The 18,441-nt window shown below is 33.5% G+C and overlaps 1 protein-coding gene across 3 annotated transcripts; it reads left to right on the top strand.

The window, feature by feature from the left end:
- Positions 1-8,152: 8,152 nt before the first annotated feature.
- LOC145629184 (zinc finger BED domain-containing protein RICESLEEPER 1-like) lies at positions 8,153-17,912 on the top strand. 3 transcript variants are annotated; one of them, XM_081681724.1, is made up of 6 exons: positions 8,154-8,311; positions 14,154-14,270; positions 14,355-14,473; positions 15,238-17,230; positions 17,309-17,371; positions 17,590-17,912. In XM_081681724.1, exons 4-5 carry the CDS (start codon positions 15,268-15,270, stop codon positions 17,356-17,358), a joined length of 2,013 nt encoding a protein of 670 aa, XP_081537850.1. In that variant the 5' UTR covers positions 8,154-8,311; positions 14,154-14,270; positions 14,355-14,473; positions 15,238-15,267; the 3' UTR covers positions 17,359-17,371; positions 17,590-17,912. The 3 variants fall into 3 exon arrangements, with proteins under 3 accessions (XP_081537848.1, XP_081537850.1, XP_081537851.1); XM_081681725.1 differs by lacking the exon at positions 14,355-14,473; XM_081681722.1 differs by lacking the exons at positions 14,154-14,270; positions 14,355-14,473 and having other exon boundaries at positions 8,153-8,311.
- Positions 17,913-18,441: the final 529 nt, after the last annotated feature.

Raw genomic sequence — 18,441 nt, 5'->3', positions numbered from 1 at the left:
TGGTGACTTCATAAAATGTCTTGATGTAAAAAGGACAACCATTAGCTTTGGTTTTTGTGTCCTTCCGTATCGCGTTCTCCAAATCTCTCGGCTTGCTCCTCCGTGACCAATCACATCTCAAATATTGCTACGGCCGACCATCTCTGGTTTTATTATAAGACGATTTCACCAAAATAAATCCCAAATTTATGGAAACAGCATCCGCCCATGTAACTGCATCCTCAAACGTTGGAAATAACGTATTCGTGACGAATTTCCCATTATAATTCACACCGTCACCGCCGTCATCAGATTCCAAATCCTATACAAATTAAACAAAATAATGGTCTAAGACATTATGTTCTTTTTTTATAATATTAATAATAATATTTATAAAATATTATTTCAACTAATAATATCACTATTCACAAAATAATATGAAGTAATAATTATAACATTATTAACATTAACACTAATTACAAAAACAATAATAACATTAACATTAATTATATAAATTATTAAAATATTATTAATAACCACATTAAAATTTTAATACTAATAAGAATACTAAGTCAATAAATTTAATTAATTAATAACAAAAAAAATTAATAAAATTAACAATACCAACATTAATACTAATAACGTCAATAAAAAAAACTTGATACACTAATTACAAAACAATAATAACATAATTACTAATCACTCAAATTATCAAAAACATAATCACAAATTCACAACAACAAACAAACACAAAAAATAAACAAAGTAATTTAATTAATATATAAAAAAATGGAAAAGGGACATCCGCCCAAAATTTCAGGATGTCCAAGGTGGATCCGAAAATTTCAGGCGGATCCACCTTAATTGGGACATCCGAATTTTTTGGGCGGATGTCCCTTTTCCAGAAAAAAATCCTTACAGATTCTTCCGACGCGTTCTCCGACGTACGAATGTCCCGGTCGTTCATCATCCAAGACCCGTCGCTAAAACTTGATGATTTTTTTTAAAAAAAAACGATTTTTGGTGGTGGATCGAAACAAGTGAATTTGGAGGTCGTGGAGACCGATGTGGTGGGCTCGGGATTCACGTGGTACAAAATTTGGGGGACCGTTTGATATAATAATGTTCATGACCAACAAAGTCCTCTTTTATATAACAACTTGCATAAAGGGCATACTTGTCCATTGAAGTAAAAAAAGGAACATTAGTATGTACGTAAAATGGGAGCGACGAATAGTTGTTCATAGGTTTTTTTTACACAATTTACTACTGGGTACGGAGTATTGTATATTAAAAGTAAAATTTTATACTACTACTTGTAAAATAACCTTCGTTTTTAAAGTTGACAAATTCTATATCAGTATATCACTTTTGTTAACACACTATCTTAACGATTAATATTTTCACTTATCGATTTAATTAAATTATAAATAGTGGATATTAATAAAAATATACATTGGACAATAAAAATAAGACCCCACATGACTATATTTTATCGTACCAATAAATCACAAAAGTTAGTCAAAGTGAAGTTTATGAATAGTGTTGTTACACCTAAAATGAATTTTTTTTTTCATTTTGACTTAAACACGTTGGCTAAGGGGAGATAGAATTTGAAACCATGTTAAAACTTAGTTTAACAATGAGAGTATGATTGGATGAACGAGGCCCAGTTGGAAAGCCCAAAAAGAAGAAAGAAACCGGTTATAAAGCCAATTGAGTACTTCAAACTTCAAAAAGGATTGGCGCCAAAAGCCATAATTATCTAGTGGTAATCGGAGTTAATGGAGTAAACCGCATCAAGTTTGGTTATAAATAGGAAGAAACGCTCAAGAAAAAAAACAATAAGCATTTCATTTTATTCAAGCTTTCTTCTTAGCTTTCTTAGATTTCCCTTGGCTTAGTAGCCAAGCGGTAGTTTAGTTCCTTAGCATCTATTAATTGAAGATCAATCATTTCTTCCCATTGTATGAATATGCATGGAGGTACGTACTTTTCCTTCAACTTGTATAACAGTAGCACTGACTTTATCTTTCAATTAATTAATGGAAAGCATTTGTATTTTTTGTCATATGTCTATCTACTCGATTCTTTAGCAATCTAACTTGTTTGTTTGACTTCTTTAAGGACAACTTCTTTACTATTTTATTGTGTTACCTTTATCTTTCAATTAATTAATGGAAAGTATTTGTCTCTTTTGTCATATGTTTATCTACACGATTCTTTAGCTATCTAAATTGTTTAGCTTCTCTAAGGACAACTTCTTTACTGTTTTATTGTGTTACATTAGCGAGGTTATCAATCTTTTGAAACCAATAACAGTAAGGGCGAACCCTTAATATTTTAGAGCAAGGTAGGGTATTTGTATTGTTGGCTAAGAACAATATTTACTTTAACAAGTGTAAAAGTCAAATGGTGTTAACTAAAAAAAACGGAGGACGTATAAATATATTATATATCTATTTTAAAAATATTTTTTCAATATGTGAAATAAGTACTCTTATTATTTAAAATATCAGCGCATTTTCATATGTCTGGCCATATGTCCGGCCAACACACACCAAAATAACTGAAGGGGTAAACCCTGACTGACCGAGTAACCCATGATCGATTAAGAAACCCCTAACCGAGTAACCCTTGGACCTTGATTGAGTAACCCCTAACCGACAACCAAGTAAACCTGACCACACCGTGTGGGCGGCTGCATATGAACCTTTGTGTTAAAATATATTTTTCGAATCATTATTAAGCATGCATCAAAATTCATATATGTAGACACCTAAAAATGTCTCCCCAAAATCAAACCCGGTGATGAACAACCTTTCACCGTCATTATTGGACAGGTCGAGTATTTAATCTTGGGAGTGCTTAAAATCCATGTTCAATCAAGCACAGCTTACAAATCAGTCAACGGATCAGTCCTAATGTTTTAGTCAAAGCATAATCCAACTCACATTTTAGCCCAAACACCTTTTAATTCATTTTGTGTTATTTATTAATTTAGCCTGAAAAATAAATAATAAAAACCCTAAGTCTAAATAAGCCCGGAATTTTGTAACGACACCTAAATATCACGTACTTAATGATTAAGAAATAAAGTTAAAATGAATCTGGACGGTTTTCAGGAAAAATCAAATACCGTGTCACGGCAGAAATGCCGCGCAATGGCATTTCACACCGTGTCACGGTATCCAGCGCCGTGACGCGTCATTTATTTAGGGTTTCTTCCCGGCGCCTTTTTATGTCTAGGGTTCCATGCTTCACCCTACTCATTTCCTCTATAATACGAGGCTGATTTCCTCTGTTTCGGGGTGCCAAAAATCATTCTCTCTTCCACTCATATGCACGAAAAATCATTCTATCTTCTCTTTTTTATGCTCTAGCTTAAACATTAGCCTAACCTATTCTTCCAAAATACATCCTTTAAGCACTCCCCAGAGTCCACACTTTACCTGTAGTTCCACACTTAAACCAAGGCGTGAAAGGTAGATTTGTTTGAGGGGTTGTCCCTAAATGAACTCTAGTTTAATTTAATTTTATTGTTTTTAATAATTTTCCTTGAAATTACTAACGCATTTATTGTTTTATAGTTGCAAGCAAACGAAATCAAAGTAAGGAATCATGTTCCTTTTGTTCTTATTATATTTCTAACGATTTTTATTTCGTTTGTCATATATTAATTGTTGGATTTATTGCTAAATTGCTTCCAATATTAATGTTGAATTGTTATTATTAATCACCATATTGCATGTTTAAAGAGAATATGTAATTGAATATCACGACTAATAAGATAATTTGGACAACCGGTTTAGGTTCTTTTTAATCTTGTTGTTTAATCAAGTGATCACTAATAATTAGAATTATGTGTTGCATTAATATTCAACCAATTTAGCATAATTATAGTTAAGAGCAAATTGAACCATTGTTTGTATGCCTTTGAGATCGCAGGAAATACTTTTCATAATAAGAATCGAGTAGAGGCCAATACGGGCGAATGTGACTCCATGACTCACTTTGTACCTTCATCCCCGATCCTCCTTTCATGGTTCCGAACCGTATGGATCGGAGTTAGCAATCTCATGGATTATGAATGGGGTGTAACCTTCATGAGTCAATCGTTGTCCCTTATTCGTGGTTGCCTTTTATGATCTGTGAGCTGTTTACAAGTTCCTTAAAAACTTGTTGGCGGCTCCCTACTTTATTTCTTCCTAATCGTATATTTCAAATCCCGCTTAAGCTTCCTAAGAGTGCCAAACATATTTACACATGCTTATGTAGGCGCGCTTCGAATGATGCCTACAATATCTAAGGAGTATGTAGGATCTTAAAATTATTAGTTTACTTCGTTTTTCAATTGTTATAAGAAATTTCTTGGAAGGGATATATTAATGGGAAAAAATCCATAGCTTAAAAGTTCAATTAATAAAGTTGTTGGTTACATATTTTAAATAGCTTTAAATTAAATTTTAGGTATGAGCAAATAAAAGAAATGAGATTAATTTTGTTATTTTAGATTGTTGTTAATTATAAAATTATATTATTGAACATTAAATCATGAAATTTATTAACATAATTGACTCTTAATAATATATAACATTGTTGACATAAGTTGTGTCATTGGTCATGAGAAAATAGTGGTAATTAAAGGTAAACTACAATGAATATAAGGTCATGGGTTCAATTATCAATGCTTACAATTGTTAATTTTTGTTTGAGGAATAATAAATAGTGATCTTTAATAATATGATATGGCGCCACATCAATATAAACTAGTGTTTGGCCCAGACGTTGCTCCGAGGTGCTACTTTATTTAAACTTTGTGAACACATGTATAAAGGTATTTAATATTTATCGTGACTATTAATTTTCTTCTTTTTTAGTTAGACCTTGTGATTTATAGTTATATACATTAATTTCATATTTATGACATGGTTGATAATTGACTTAGATGGTTGAATTATCATCCTTTTTATAAGAGGTTGGGTGTTCAAATCTCTTATATAGAGTAATGTTGGTTGATTGGGTAATGTGACATAATGATTAAGGTTGATTGAGTGGTGATGTGATGTAATGAAGGGGTCTTAGGATCTACGTGTCACATAGATAGACATTCTTAGGAATGTCTTTTAGTATATTAAACTAGTTTTTGGCCCAGGCGATGCTCCAGATTATTTTTTGTATATAAAAATTATAACAAAATAAAGTGAAATATATTGGTGGTTTTATAAAAATAATATCATTTGTTAAATATTTTAAATATAATTAAACATCAAAATTCATTATTTAATATGCACCAACATAAATGTTATATTGTATCAATTTGTTTTATTTGTTAAAGGGATTTATTATTATTATTATTATTATTATTATTATTATTATTATTATTATTATTATTATTATTATTATTATTATTATTATTATTATTATTATTATTCAGCTATCATAATAAATTATTCCTTTGAGTAAACATATTTCGTGGTTAAAAATAAAAAACCTTTAAAGTTGCTTTGCATTTTTGGGTTATATATTTTAATAAACTGTAACCTATATGAATTATGGTTGAGTAACTGAAAGAAATGAAATTGATTTTGCAATCAAATTGTTGTTAAAATATACGCATGCATATAAGTTCACAATAAAAATTTTAGAATTTATTTATGAACATGAATAACACTTTTTAATACAATTTTATCATCATAAGATGTCATTGGAGCAGTGGTTAGTTAAAGTTTAATTTTAATTAATATGAGGTTATGGGTTCAAATATTAATGCTAATAAATTTTTATGCATGAGAAAACATTAATGTATGATTAGTAATAGTAGGTGACATGACGACACGTGGCAAGATTGGCGACATGTGGCAAGATTACAATCCTTGCCATTGAGTTTTAATATATATATATTGATTGATATATTGATATTGATTGATTGATATTGATATTGATATTGATATTGATATTGATATTGATATATAAAAATATAAGATGAAGCAACACAACACTAATTATGATTGTATTTAAGGACTTGCTTGAAATATTCAAAAGCCTCTATATTATTGATGCGGAAATTCAAAAGTCTCTAAGTACTACTAACAAAGTAACAAAAAGGCGCCCAACTGAACTTGCCCCACCAGACCGAATGGAAAAAAATCGGTCCAATCTTTGGGTTGAGTAATTTAAAAAACGAGTACTCGGTCTGGTCTCCTTCGGTCCATAACCTTTTAAAAAATGATCTTGGACGGTTAAATCAATTATTTTTTGTTTAAAATCATAAATTAAAGCCCTTTAATGTTTGACTAGTTTTTGGACTCTTTTTTTTTAAAAAAAAAAGTTATAGCAAACTAAGTAAAATACAAATGTTGATTAGTTACAATTATTTTGAAATTTGTGGTTTTATAATAAGAAGTACCATTTTATTTATATATAGTAACTATTATTGAGTAGCGGAATTCATTATTCAATATATATGGTAACTTAAATATTATTTTATATTAGTTCTACCTTATGGGGGTCTATAAAATCCCATTATTCATTATTCAAACAATTCACTCAGCCATGGCCAAGTTTTGGTGGGGTCAAAAGACTTCCAAACTGATGCTCCACTGGAAGAACTGAGCTTATATTATGTGTTTAACGATGTTATGTTCTTCTTGAAGACAATGGTAAAGAATTATTGAAGTACCTAACTCTCTTCTCGAAAGGGCGATGAAGGCAAAGTATTTCCCGAATTGCTCTTTTCTTTGAGCTTCGTTAGTAGTTTATCTTGGAGGACTATATTGGGGTCTAGATATTTAATTGAGGATGGAATGATGTGGAGGGTGGGGAATGGTTGCAATTTTGATGTTTGAAGTGACTCGTGGCTTGCGGATCGGATTATTGTGGTTGTTTAGCAACTAGTGAAAGGGTGGCTAAGATTGACAAGGCAAGGTCCAATATCTTATTGACTTCGATACAAAGGACAAGAATGTGAGCTTGATTGAAGAGTATTTCAATGAACGAGATTTCAAAAGCATTCTCTCCATCACTTTGAGCAATATTGAGTTGCAAAATGACATAACGTGGGCTTAATCAATGAATATCGAGCATACAGTTAAAACAACTTATATGTTGGGTAAGTAGAAATGTAACATAGATGATTTTCATAAGCTTTTGTTGATATATGGTCTTTGGATGTCTCTCCAAAAGTAAGGCACTTCTTGTGGAGGTTATGCGCAAATACTCTCCTTGTGCGTGATCTTTTACATAGGCGTCACATGGAATCAGTTGGGCGCCCTTGGTGCCAAAGCGTAAGAGAAAGTGTTGAGCTTGCTATATTTGATTTCCTGAAGATCAGAGAGCTTTGGGAAGACTATGGTTGTGCGAGTATGACTAACTAATGTAAGGGTGAAATTTGTGCGATATGGTGGAAAATTGAAGGAGATTGGATGCAATTACGAGACATAAAGGGGCTTTTTTGGCCCGGTGCATTTGGGGTGAGCACAATCACAAGGTGTTTGATAATATAGTTACCCCAAATGGTGTCCTCTTTAGAATGTATGCCCATGTTGGTAAAAGAACATGGCAAGTATTCAGCAGCCGCAGCAAAAGAGAAAGAAAGTTCGAAAGTTTGGCAGCCTCCCCTTCCCGATTTTATTAAGATTAATACATATTACATATGCTTCTTTGTCAACTGAGGGATGGGAGGGCTTGGGGGGCAATAGCTAGGGATCATGAAGGCCACATTTTGTAGTGCATTCTGCAACACGCATTTGTCGAGCTCACTAGTCACCGCATGGAGCTGGCTCCTAGACTTGGCCACATATATGGTATGAAAGGGAATCATCCTTGAAACCGACTGCCAACTCCTCGTAAAAAGGCTGAACAAGAGTGTTGTTTTCCTCTCAACTTGACACAGTGCTTGATGACATTTTATAGTATTGCTCGTCTTTTATATATGTTAGATAGTCTCATATATAAAGAGAGGACAATTTTATAGCCCATCATCTCGCAAAACTTTTTCCGTTTGGCCATGAGCAAGTGTGACATTGCTCCTTATGTATTGATGGATAATTTATCATCATTCATCTATGTAATCCTTTCTTTATTCACCAAAAAAAAAAAAAAAAAAAAAAAGATAAAATGAAGTTTCACCGTTGATAATATTTAGATCTAACTGTTACATTACATGTCGTGCCATTAATCTATATTTTCATTTTTATGTTTTTTTGGCCCCTTTGAAGCTTTTCACTTCTACGCTGCACCTCTCTTTCTCTCTCTCCTCCATTGAAGCGTATTTCGAGTTCTCCATTGAAGCGTATTTCGAGCTCTCTTCATCATTGAACCAGCTTCTGCGGTAAGCTACTTTTTCCTTTTTTCCTTTCTATAATCGAATTTCAATTTCACAATCTAGGGTTTATCGTTAATTTAATTGTCAGTATAGTCAATTTAGGGGTTCTTCTAAGCTGTATTATTGAACAATTTATTGCTTGTAATTACTGAGCTATGAATGATTTTAGTGAGCAATTTTGTTGATACTCTTAAGCGAGAAGAATTTTATGTGATTTTGGAGCCTAATTTGATAATTGAATCAAATTTGGTTGCTAGTGTGTTGCAAGATTTTATTTATAACCCTTATATGTTAGGATGAAAATATAAAATTGGATCTTTTCTCCCTAAACCCAGGCGGTCGCCCCGCCGTTTTGGCACAGGGACGGGTAGAGTTGGAATCGGAATTGAGATTATCTGCATTTTGATTGTTATCATTATTAATTGACAAGAATTAGTTCATTATTTGATATAAATTAATTGGAAGTCTGCAGTAATTGATGTTTTACAGTGTTATCACATTGTGTGTTTGATGAAACCGGATTATTTAATCTTAACTAAACACCAAAGCCAATGAATAAATATCAGAGTGAAGATGTAAAATAGGGTGGATTTGACTTTCTAAAATGTTATATTCTTGTTTGTGAAAAGAAATACTCTGTTTAATCCTCCTCTACTTCAAGCGAAATTTGAAATACAGAACTCCATGATAGTGAACAGAAAACTCCTCGATTGCAAGCATGTCAGCAAAATTCCCTCCATCACACAATTTTTTTAGTTTGTATGAAAGATTATTACTTTTTATGTTTATTTTTGATTTATTTAGTACGCAGTCAGTGGTGCCCTACCACTCTTTAAGTCCTGGTTCCACCACTGCTTTCAACCATCTTTTGTCATGTATTTTCTTCACTTATCTATTTTGTATATTTTCTATTTTTATTTGAATTTTTTTGTTGATTTTTACTATCTTAGTCACATGTGAGGATTATGGATTTTGCCTGATAGGATGATTTTACTGTTGAAATCTTGTTGTTAAACATATTCTATTGGGTTTTTTGTTGACTTTGTTTTGTTGTTGTTATATGTCTGATTAGTCTATGCCCTCTGCTTAATTGTAGTTGAATAATCATATTATCCTCTTTCCAATATGTTACTCCCTCTGTCCCTTATCTACATGCCTATTTGCCATTTTCACGGGAATTAAAGAACTTAAAGATTCCTTAAAACCCATAATTGGGAAGTGCAAATGTGCATGTGAGGTTAGAGAGGGATAGAGAGAAAGAAAATGTAGTTGGTAATTATTGAAGAGATAGAGAGAGAAAGTGTTGGAAATGATGTCAAAAGTACAAAAAAAATAAAAGAAAATTGATGACAATTCATCAATAAAAAGGAATATTGTTAAAAAGTACATTCTTTAGATAGAAATATTGGCATATAGTTTTGAAACCCCCAAAAAGGAAAGTAGGCGTGTAGATAAGGGGTGGAAGGAGTATTGATTGAATAATATGTTTTGGGGTGATTTGTCTTTTTAAGGAGGGAGCAGAGTAGAAAAGGGCAATAAAGGGCATAATAAAGTTTTGTTTCATTGAATTAATTACTATATATAATCTATGAATTTGATTGAATAAGAAATTTGAGCTGTGGAGGAAATATTGGCAGTGTTGGATTAGAGGTCAAGTGAGAGAACTTGATCTGACATTTTAATACTTGAAGATGAAAAGAACCACAATACAAAAAATGTCTAATTGCACAATTAGAGTCGCACATCAACACAAATGCACAAGTCAAATTCTTACAGCCACCAAAAAAAAACTTTAGAAAACCACACATGACCAAATCAAAAATCAACTTATTCATACCAAAAATCTAAACAAAAGAACAAAAAACGAGGGAAAAATTAAAATACAAAAATGGAACTTGAAACGATGGCCTTTTAATATAATACTTGAACAAGATTTGAGAAAAAAATTTGAGTAGAGAAAATAACTAAAAAAAAACCCTAGAAATTTATAAGTCAACTGGATTAGGTCATTTTGTTGGATGAGAAGATGGTGTATTAGGTTAGATTCTAACCCCCCTGATACGTTATGAAGTTTGATGATTAACATGGCCAATCATTCAATTATTTTGGCATGAATCTGTTTCTGACCATTCTATGTTAGGATGGAAAACAATAAAATGGGCTTTGTCTTCCTGTGTGCCTACCCTCCTGACATATCTTAGGATGGGTCTAAATTTTGAAGGAAGGTGAGCTGAGTGAGAGAGAGAGAGATAGATTATAAAAGGTTATATGAGAGGTAGATGAGTAGATAGAAGGGTTTAGGGGTAAAGGGGAGAAGGAAGGAATTCATTTTTTTCGTTATTTGGATCACAATTGAGTCATTGGGAGATGGAAAGGGAGAAAAGAAATTGAAGAATTGGGAAGTGAAATTTAACTTTTGTAAAACAATTCTTGCTATCCCAAATGATATCAGCCTTGATTAGTGCTCCAACAAAAGAAAGTGACAATAGTTAGATCCCTACCTTATTAACCATGTTTTACTAGCCCACCCTTGGAATGACTTGCACCTTAATTAAATTGGTATGATACTTGAGCTAGAACAAGTAAAATTAGATTTGTTAACTAACATGTCTGGACAGCAAACAGAGACAATACAACTGCACCATTTTGTCAACACAGGTGGAATGTGGAGCATTTGGGTTGTACCCCTGCTAATTGCTAGGTGCTTCGAATGCCACAGTTGTTGCTGCTGTAAGATCCAATTCCCACTTTCCAATCAGGGTGTATCAGTACATGTATTGTTTGATAAGAAATGAGGATTTGTTTACTTCTAATCCTTTTCCTCCTTTCCTTAGTCCAGTCCAATTATTGTCTATATAACGGTAAATAGATCCCGTCCTTTCCCTCCTCTCTGCCCCTTCCATTCCCTCCACATTTTTTGATATAAAACCTCTTGATTGTTATATACTTTTTATTGCTTTTAGCAAGTAGTACTATGTGACGAGTGCACTAACTCCTAAGGACCGTGGCTTGATTACTTATGTGCGAAGGAGGAGGGGTCAGCCAAGTAATGAGGAGCCAATGAGGGGAGGTCTGTCAAGGAAGGTGACAGCAGGGCAGTCACCACCAAATCAGTGAGGCAGCCCCTGAGATCATGACAGCTGCTGCATCTTTGTTTCGTCCTTCTTTTGTCAGCTTGTGTATATATAAGAAAGGGAGGGTAGGAATTGCTGGTTAGGCATGATCATAGTAATTTCTAAGACTAGAGAGTGGTGCCCTAAAGGTGCTAAATAGAGACTAGTAGCCTCAAGCTGCTCTTGTTTGCCATTTCCATTTTCAAGTTAATCAAAAAGCTGCCCATCTTCCCCAAGATTGAATCTTTATTGCATAATTCGATTTTATTACAAGACTTTAACTGCTAGTTTGTTACATACTACATACATGAACTTAGAGGAATCTCCTTGGGCTTATTTTGCACATTTAGTTGACTCTATTTCTTTTTAGGTTTCAATAAATTCGTTTCCCTAGTATGGGCATTTCTTTGATATTGGAGTACAAGTGTAGGTCAATGGAGGGTAAACATTGCTAATTATTTTATTTTACTGTATTATTTGATATGTATATTTGTTTATTGATTTGAAAAAATGATGACACAGGAGTTGTGATAGATCTTAGAATCATAACCAAATTGCGTACCATCGTTGTAGCTTTTAATTATATGAGGTTTAATGTGTTTTCATGTCTCTATTAAATCAATTTTAACTCACTGAAGATTTTGATAGGAAAACATATTTGTATTGTATTTACTTTGTGTTAGTTTTGGTTAATTCTCTTGGAAACGAAGAAATTACTACTTCCCCATTGAGGAAATATTAGATTTGTCCTTGATATGCTTGAAAATTTAGTTTGATAATTTGAATCAAGATTCCTGTTTTTTTTTTTTTTATTTTATTTTATTTTATTTTTTACTCTTTTTGGAGGAATTAGCATTCCTAATACTTGTGTATGTGAAAAAAATTTCAATTTGCCAACAGTAGGCAATTTGGTTTTAATGGGTTTGCTAACCATTTAAATAAATCCATTTTTATGAGGTGGGAACCATTGATTTGTAAAATTAGAAGTCTTTAACAAATATTATTGTGATAAAAAAAGGAAATCTCTTCTTTTCTTCTTTGTTACCAATCTTTTGCCTGGCTTAAGCTTTGATGCTTTGTCGTGATTTTTGCTTAGTACTAGTATATCTTAAGGGTGAAGTGTTAGAATGTTTTGATGGTAGCCTTTTTTATTTGAATTGTATCATGTATTAATTTTTTAAGTAATACAGAGAGTTGATAAACCAGACTCCTAGTTTTTTAAAGACGCCTTCCTGCTGGCTGTTTATTTATGTTTGAAGGATTTTCTTAATCATATGGCTAACAGGATTATAGGAGTTCTTACAAAGACAACCTCTAGAGTCTAAACTGGCCCATAGGGCTGTATATGTCTTCATATACTCTGCTTGTGGCACTTACTAATTCTCATATTTGAATGTTGTTTACTTTTGATGGAAGGCTATTTTGTAGTTTGTCTAGATAACTCTCCACTTTTTGGGCTGTGGGTGATGCATACCTTCTTTGGTAAAGATGACATAAATAGGCTCTCAATTATGTTTTATGATGCATGGAAACGTGAAAATTCATCGGCGTATCGTTTCAGAAACGTTTTACGTTTCGAAACGTGTTTCGAAACGCATTTGAAAGTTTCCTGGCTTTGCGAAACGTGTCACACCATTTGAAAGTTTGGAAACCTTGGGGAAACTTTATCAAGGGTATAAAAAAGCCTTTTTCCTTTAAAAAAGCAATTAAACCTTGGTGATTTGGGGTTTATTTTTGTTTTAATTTGAGAAAAAAAGGGAAATCTTACAAATTACCGTTATAGTCATCGTTCATCTGCGTGACTCCCGTATGGCCGTATGTAGAATATTAGGAGTTGGAGGAAAAGCCTAAACTACTTTGTCTTATTATGATGAACAAATTTTAGTTTTTATTCGCAATTGATGATCTTTAATTGTCTGCATATATATTCTTATTGCTTGAGAAGAAGAGAAATATGAATGATAGTGGGGACATTGTATTAGAAGACATTGTTTTAGAAAAGAGAAAAAGTTTGGTCCTAATCAATTGGTATTTTATTCTAAGTAAATATCTTTATTTATTTATTATTTTTTTGTTTCTCCATTTCTCATAATCTGATAATATTTGTTCCTCGATTCCCGTTTCCTCGTTTCCGTGCAACCTATATTATGTTCTATGGTGCTAAATATTAATGTTATTTGCACCATTGTACTTGTATCAGAATGCTTCTAACGTAAAGGTGTATGTCGATCTATACTCCATGAGAAGCATTCCTTATTTTGAATATGGTTATGCTGTTGGGATAGCTGTTTATGTGCTGGTATGGTTGCATCTAATCCGAAATAGATTAATTGGTATTATTAAGTCCCTTGGAGGTAGACTGGTAGACAGGTAGCTAAAGACTTATGCTTGCCTTTTGAATTATACCATTGCAAATATGTCCTTCAGCCTTCACATTATCTTACTACCAGTGCCTATGTGGTGGTTTGAGTTGGGTTTATCATTTACATTGACTCTATTTTATCACTCCTGAGTCCTGACCATTCTTAATGTCTTTGGATTTACCAGCGAGGCTGTTATGTAATTGTCTGTGCATCTCCCTTAACCTGGATTTCCTTTTGCTGAAGAAAATGAGTTTGACAATATCAGATGTTTCACATTATATTTAGCAATAGTGTTTGGGATTACATTATTCTTCTTAAGTCTTTTTATAGTTCTATGATGAGTAACGCATTTACCTCTGATCTTTCCCCTAGGCTGGAGCCTTGTTGTTAGCATTGACATATTGACTATGATGAATAAGGCATTTACATTTGATCCTTCCCCTAGGCTGGAGCCTTGTTGTAGGCATTGACATATATTGACTATGATGAGTAAGTCATTTTATATCTGATCTTTCCCCTAAGCAGGAGCCTTGTTTTTGGCATTGACATATTGATATAATGTGGTATATACAGACATTGGACTTTTTACAGATGCAGCATGTTGCTAGAGTAGCTTTAGTTCTGAGCCATTTGCAACCCCTTAAAACTCATCATGGCTAACTTGATATTGCAAACGATATTGAAAATTTCAGGTTGCTGTCTTTTCTTCTGTTTTGCTTTTTAGTGAATAAATTAATTAACAGCATTAATTCTTCACAATTTCCTCCATTTGCTTATAATTTGCTCACTTGGCTTTACATAAAAAAAAAAAAAAAAAAAAAAAAAAAACCAATGTATCCCATACATTATGTGAGGGAAAAGGTAAGTTGTGATAGTGACATGCATGCAGTGTATGTGAGAGTAAAGTGGTGGTCCATTGTCTAAACATGGTAAGTTTAACGAGTGTAGATTTAAGAAGAAATTTTCAAACAAGCAAAGTTAGTAAATTACAACAACAACAAATAACAGGGGGAGCATGCTACAGGCCTATAGCTCCGTATTTAAAAAAAAAAAAAAAAGAAGAGTAAAGCTAGTAAATTAAAAAGTACATTGCTTGCTTTGTTTGGAAAGATGGCATTTTACTTTCCATTGGTATGGACGTATAGTAGCACTAACACAACAATGGTGATTTTTTTTATTATTCTATTATTATTTTTTTCCTGTAACATTTTTACAGCAATTGTTGCATTGTTGTGTGTGCGTGCGTGTTGGGGGAGAGGGGGGGGGGGGGTGAGGGAGAATATTCATGCCTTCAATGGTTTTCATATGAAATTTGTGAAATTTTTTAGCTAGATCCGGAGCTTTTTTTTATACATATATAAATAACTAGGGTTTATATGGTTCTACGTGTTTTGTTTTTATCACTAGGCTGTATCAATCCATTGAAATCATTTTCCTTTTGAATTTTGTTCTGCAGATATTGACACCTAGCCCTACTGCCCATGTGATGGAGATAACTAGTGAGACAGTGATTAAGAAACCGAAGCGGTTGACATCGGTCGTCTGGAATCACTTTGAAAGAGTAAAGAAGGCTGATATATGTTATGCTGTTTGTGTACATTGTAATAAGAGGCTAAGTGGGTCAAGTAATAGTGGAACAACACATTTGAGAAATCATTTGATGCGATGTTTGAAGCGATCCAATTATGATGTTTCTCAGCTGCTTGCTAAGAGAAGGAAGAAGGATACCACCGTAACTCTTACAAGCTATAACTTTGAAGAAGGGCAGCCAAAGAATGAACATATTCCAGTTGCCGCTATTAAGTTTGAGCCAGGGCCTAAAAGGGAAGAGGTTATTTCTATTGGGAGTACAAAGTTTGACCAAGAGCGAAGTAGGATGGATCTTGCTAAGATGATCATATTACATGGTTATCCTTTGGCCATGGTTGACCATATTGGCTTCAAAGTTTTTGTGAAAAATTTACAGCCAATGTTTGATATTGCAACAAACAGTTCACTTGAGCTGGACTGCATTACCATATATGAGAAGGAGAAGAAGAAAGTTTATGGGACCATAGGCAAACTAAGTGGCAGGATTAGTGTTGCTGTTGATTTGTGGAATTCACCTGAGAATGCTAGATACTTGTGTCTTACGGCCCACTACATTGATGAAGAATGGAAATTGCAGAAGAAGATACTAAATTTTATCATGATTGATGCTGCTCATACTGAAGATATACACTCTGAAGTGGTTATCAAATGTCTGATGGATTGGGACATAGAGAGGCGCCTTTTTTCCATGACATTTGGTGATCTTTTCACCAGTGATGATATTGTTTCCAGAATTAAAGACCATTTATCTCAAAATAGGCCTCTTCTTAGTGATGGTAAGCTGTTCGATGTGCGATGTGCAGCACATGCTCTGAAGTTGCTGGTTGAAGATACTATGGAAGTACTAAGTGAGGTGATACACAAGATTAGAGAAAGTATTCGTTATGTGAAAAGTACACAAACAATGCAGGGGAAGTTCAACGAATTAGCCCAACAAGCTGGAATAGATAATCAGAAGAATCTACTAGCTGACTGTCCTACACGGTGGAACTCGACATCTGTGATGCTTGAAACAGCACTAACATACAGAGCCGCTTTCTCTCTATTGCAGGAACATGATTCTGCCTATACAGTAGGTTTATCGGAAGAAGAGTGGGAATGGATGAACTCTATTACGGGCTTCTTGAAGCTTTTTGTTGAGATAACCACTTCCATTACCAGCAATAAATCTCCTACATCGAACATATACTTCCCGGAAATTTGTGATGCTCATTTACAGCTTATTGAGTGGTGTAAGAGCTCTGATGAATTTGTCAGATCTATGGCTCTGAAAATGAAATCTAAGTTTGAAATTTATTGGAATAAATGCAGTTTGTCATTAGCCATAGCAGCTATCTTAGATCCCAGGTTCAAGATGCCATTGGTGCAGTATTACTACCAGGAAATTTATGGTAGTAGTGCAGATGACCACATTAAAGAAGTCTCTGATGGGGTCAGGGATCTTTTCAACGAATATATGATTGGTTCTACATCAGTCTCATTTGATCATGGTGTTGGAAGTAGTTCCAGTGGTATGGGGAGTGACTCTAGGGATAGATTAAAAGGCTTTGACAAATTCCTGCATGAAACTTCACAGGGTAAAAATTCAGTTTCAGACTTGGATAAATATTTGGAGGAACCAGTCTTTCCTCGTAATTATGATTTCAATATTTTTACATGGTGGAAAGTTCATACGCCAAGATATCCTATCCTTTCCATGATGGCCCAAGATGTTCTTGGGGTTCCCATGTCAACTGTCACATCTGAGCTAGCTTTCAGAACTGGAGGCAGGGTTCTGGACCAGTATCGTAGCTCTCTAAGTTCAGATACTGTGCAGGCTTTGATATGCACACAAGATTGGCTGCGAACAGAAGTAGAAGGTATTATATATGATTAAATCATGTTCTTTTAAAGTGTCCAGTTTCTGTTTACTGACTGCTATTTTGTTTCTGTGCTAGAATCCAGCCCAAGTATTAGTGCTGTGCCTTTGTGCATTGAAGCCATCTAATGCTCATACTATGGTATGTGTTTCAACTTGGTTTCTTTCCAATGCTATTGCTTGGACTTCTTGTGATTACTCTCAACCCCACCCCTCACCCCCCCCCCCCCCCCCGGGCCCCCAACTCCTATTGAAGTCTCGTGCTGTTGGTGATTGTTGCTAATTTTTTGAATAATATGATTGAATCGCCTTATCTTTAGAATTGTAAATGCAATGCTAAGAACATACTTTCATTTGTAGGGTCAGATGGCACAATGCGTACAAATCTGCTGTAGGTGCACAATTCAGATTTGCTTGTCTGGACTAAACTTCCGATGCTATTAGAATTTAGATTTAGGTAATTGCTTTCTGCGGGTGGGAAGCGATTTGTACAAATTGCTCCTTTTTTCTTACCATTGTGGAGAAAGAAAATTGAATTAGCATTCTTAAAGAAAATTTTAATTTGATTATATCTTTCTTTTCTCGTGCATTGTGATCATGTTATTACTGGGTATAAGTAACTACCCAGAAAGACCAGACGAGGTGCAGCTTTTAATAAACGCAATATATTACATGAATACTCAGTATTTGTTTGCCATTTTCCAATTACTTAATTTCTCTTTTATCCATCTTAAGTCTTGCTACTCCTTCCACCACATACATGCACCTTTTTTTTTTTTGTTTTGTTTGTTTTGTGTTTCTGGTCACCATTTCACAAAATAAAAAATGTGCCCTTTCAATTAAAAATTAAAAAAAGTTTTTTTTTTTAAAAAAAAAAAAATAAAGATAATAACATTACTACTTTTACAAAAAAAAAAAAAAAAAAAACCCTATTTTAACGTTAATAGTAAATTTAATATAAAGTTAATTTGTTGTTGTAGTTGTTGTCTTTTTTTTTTTTTATTTTTATTTTTATTTATTTTTTTCTATAGAAAACATATAAAGATGTAAAGAGAAGACAATTGTTTAGTTGTGAGAGCTTCTCCATTGCTAAGCAATTCCCTTTTGTAGCTAGTTTATTCTCCAATGGTTAGCGAGTAACTTGTTATTACAATGAGCTCAATATCCTTAACCAGTTAAGACATACACGCTACAATGCGTTTGTGACTTTGT

This window comes from Chenopodium album, chromosome 4 (genome assembly GCF_948465745.1).
Source record: "Chenopodium album chromosome 4, dcCheAlbu1.1, whole genome shotgun sequence".
Classification (NCBI taxonomy): Eukaryota; Viridiplantae; Streptophyta; class Magnoliopsida; order Caryophyllales; family Amaranthaceae; genus Chenopodium; species Chenopodium album.
Note: the sequence above shows the minus strand (reverse complement) of the source record. Positions and strands in the feature narration are given on the sequence as shown.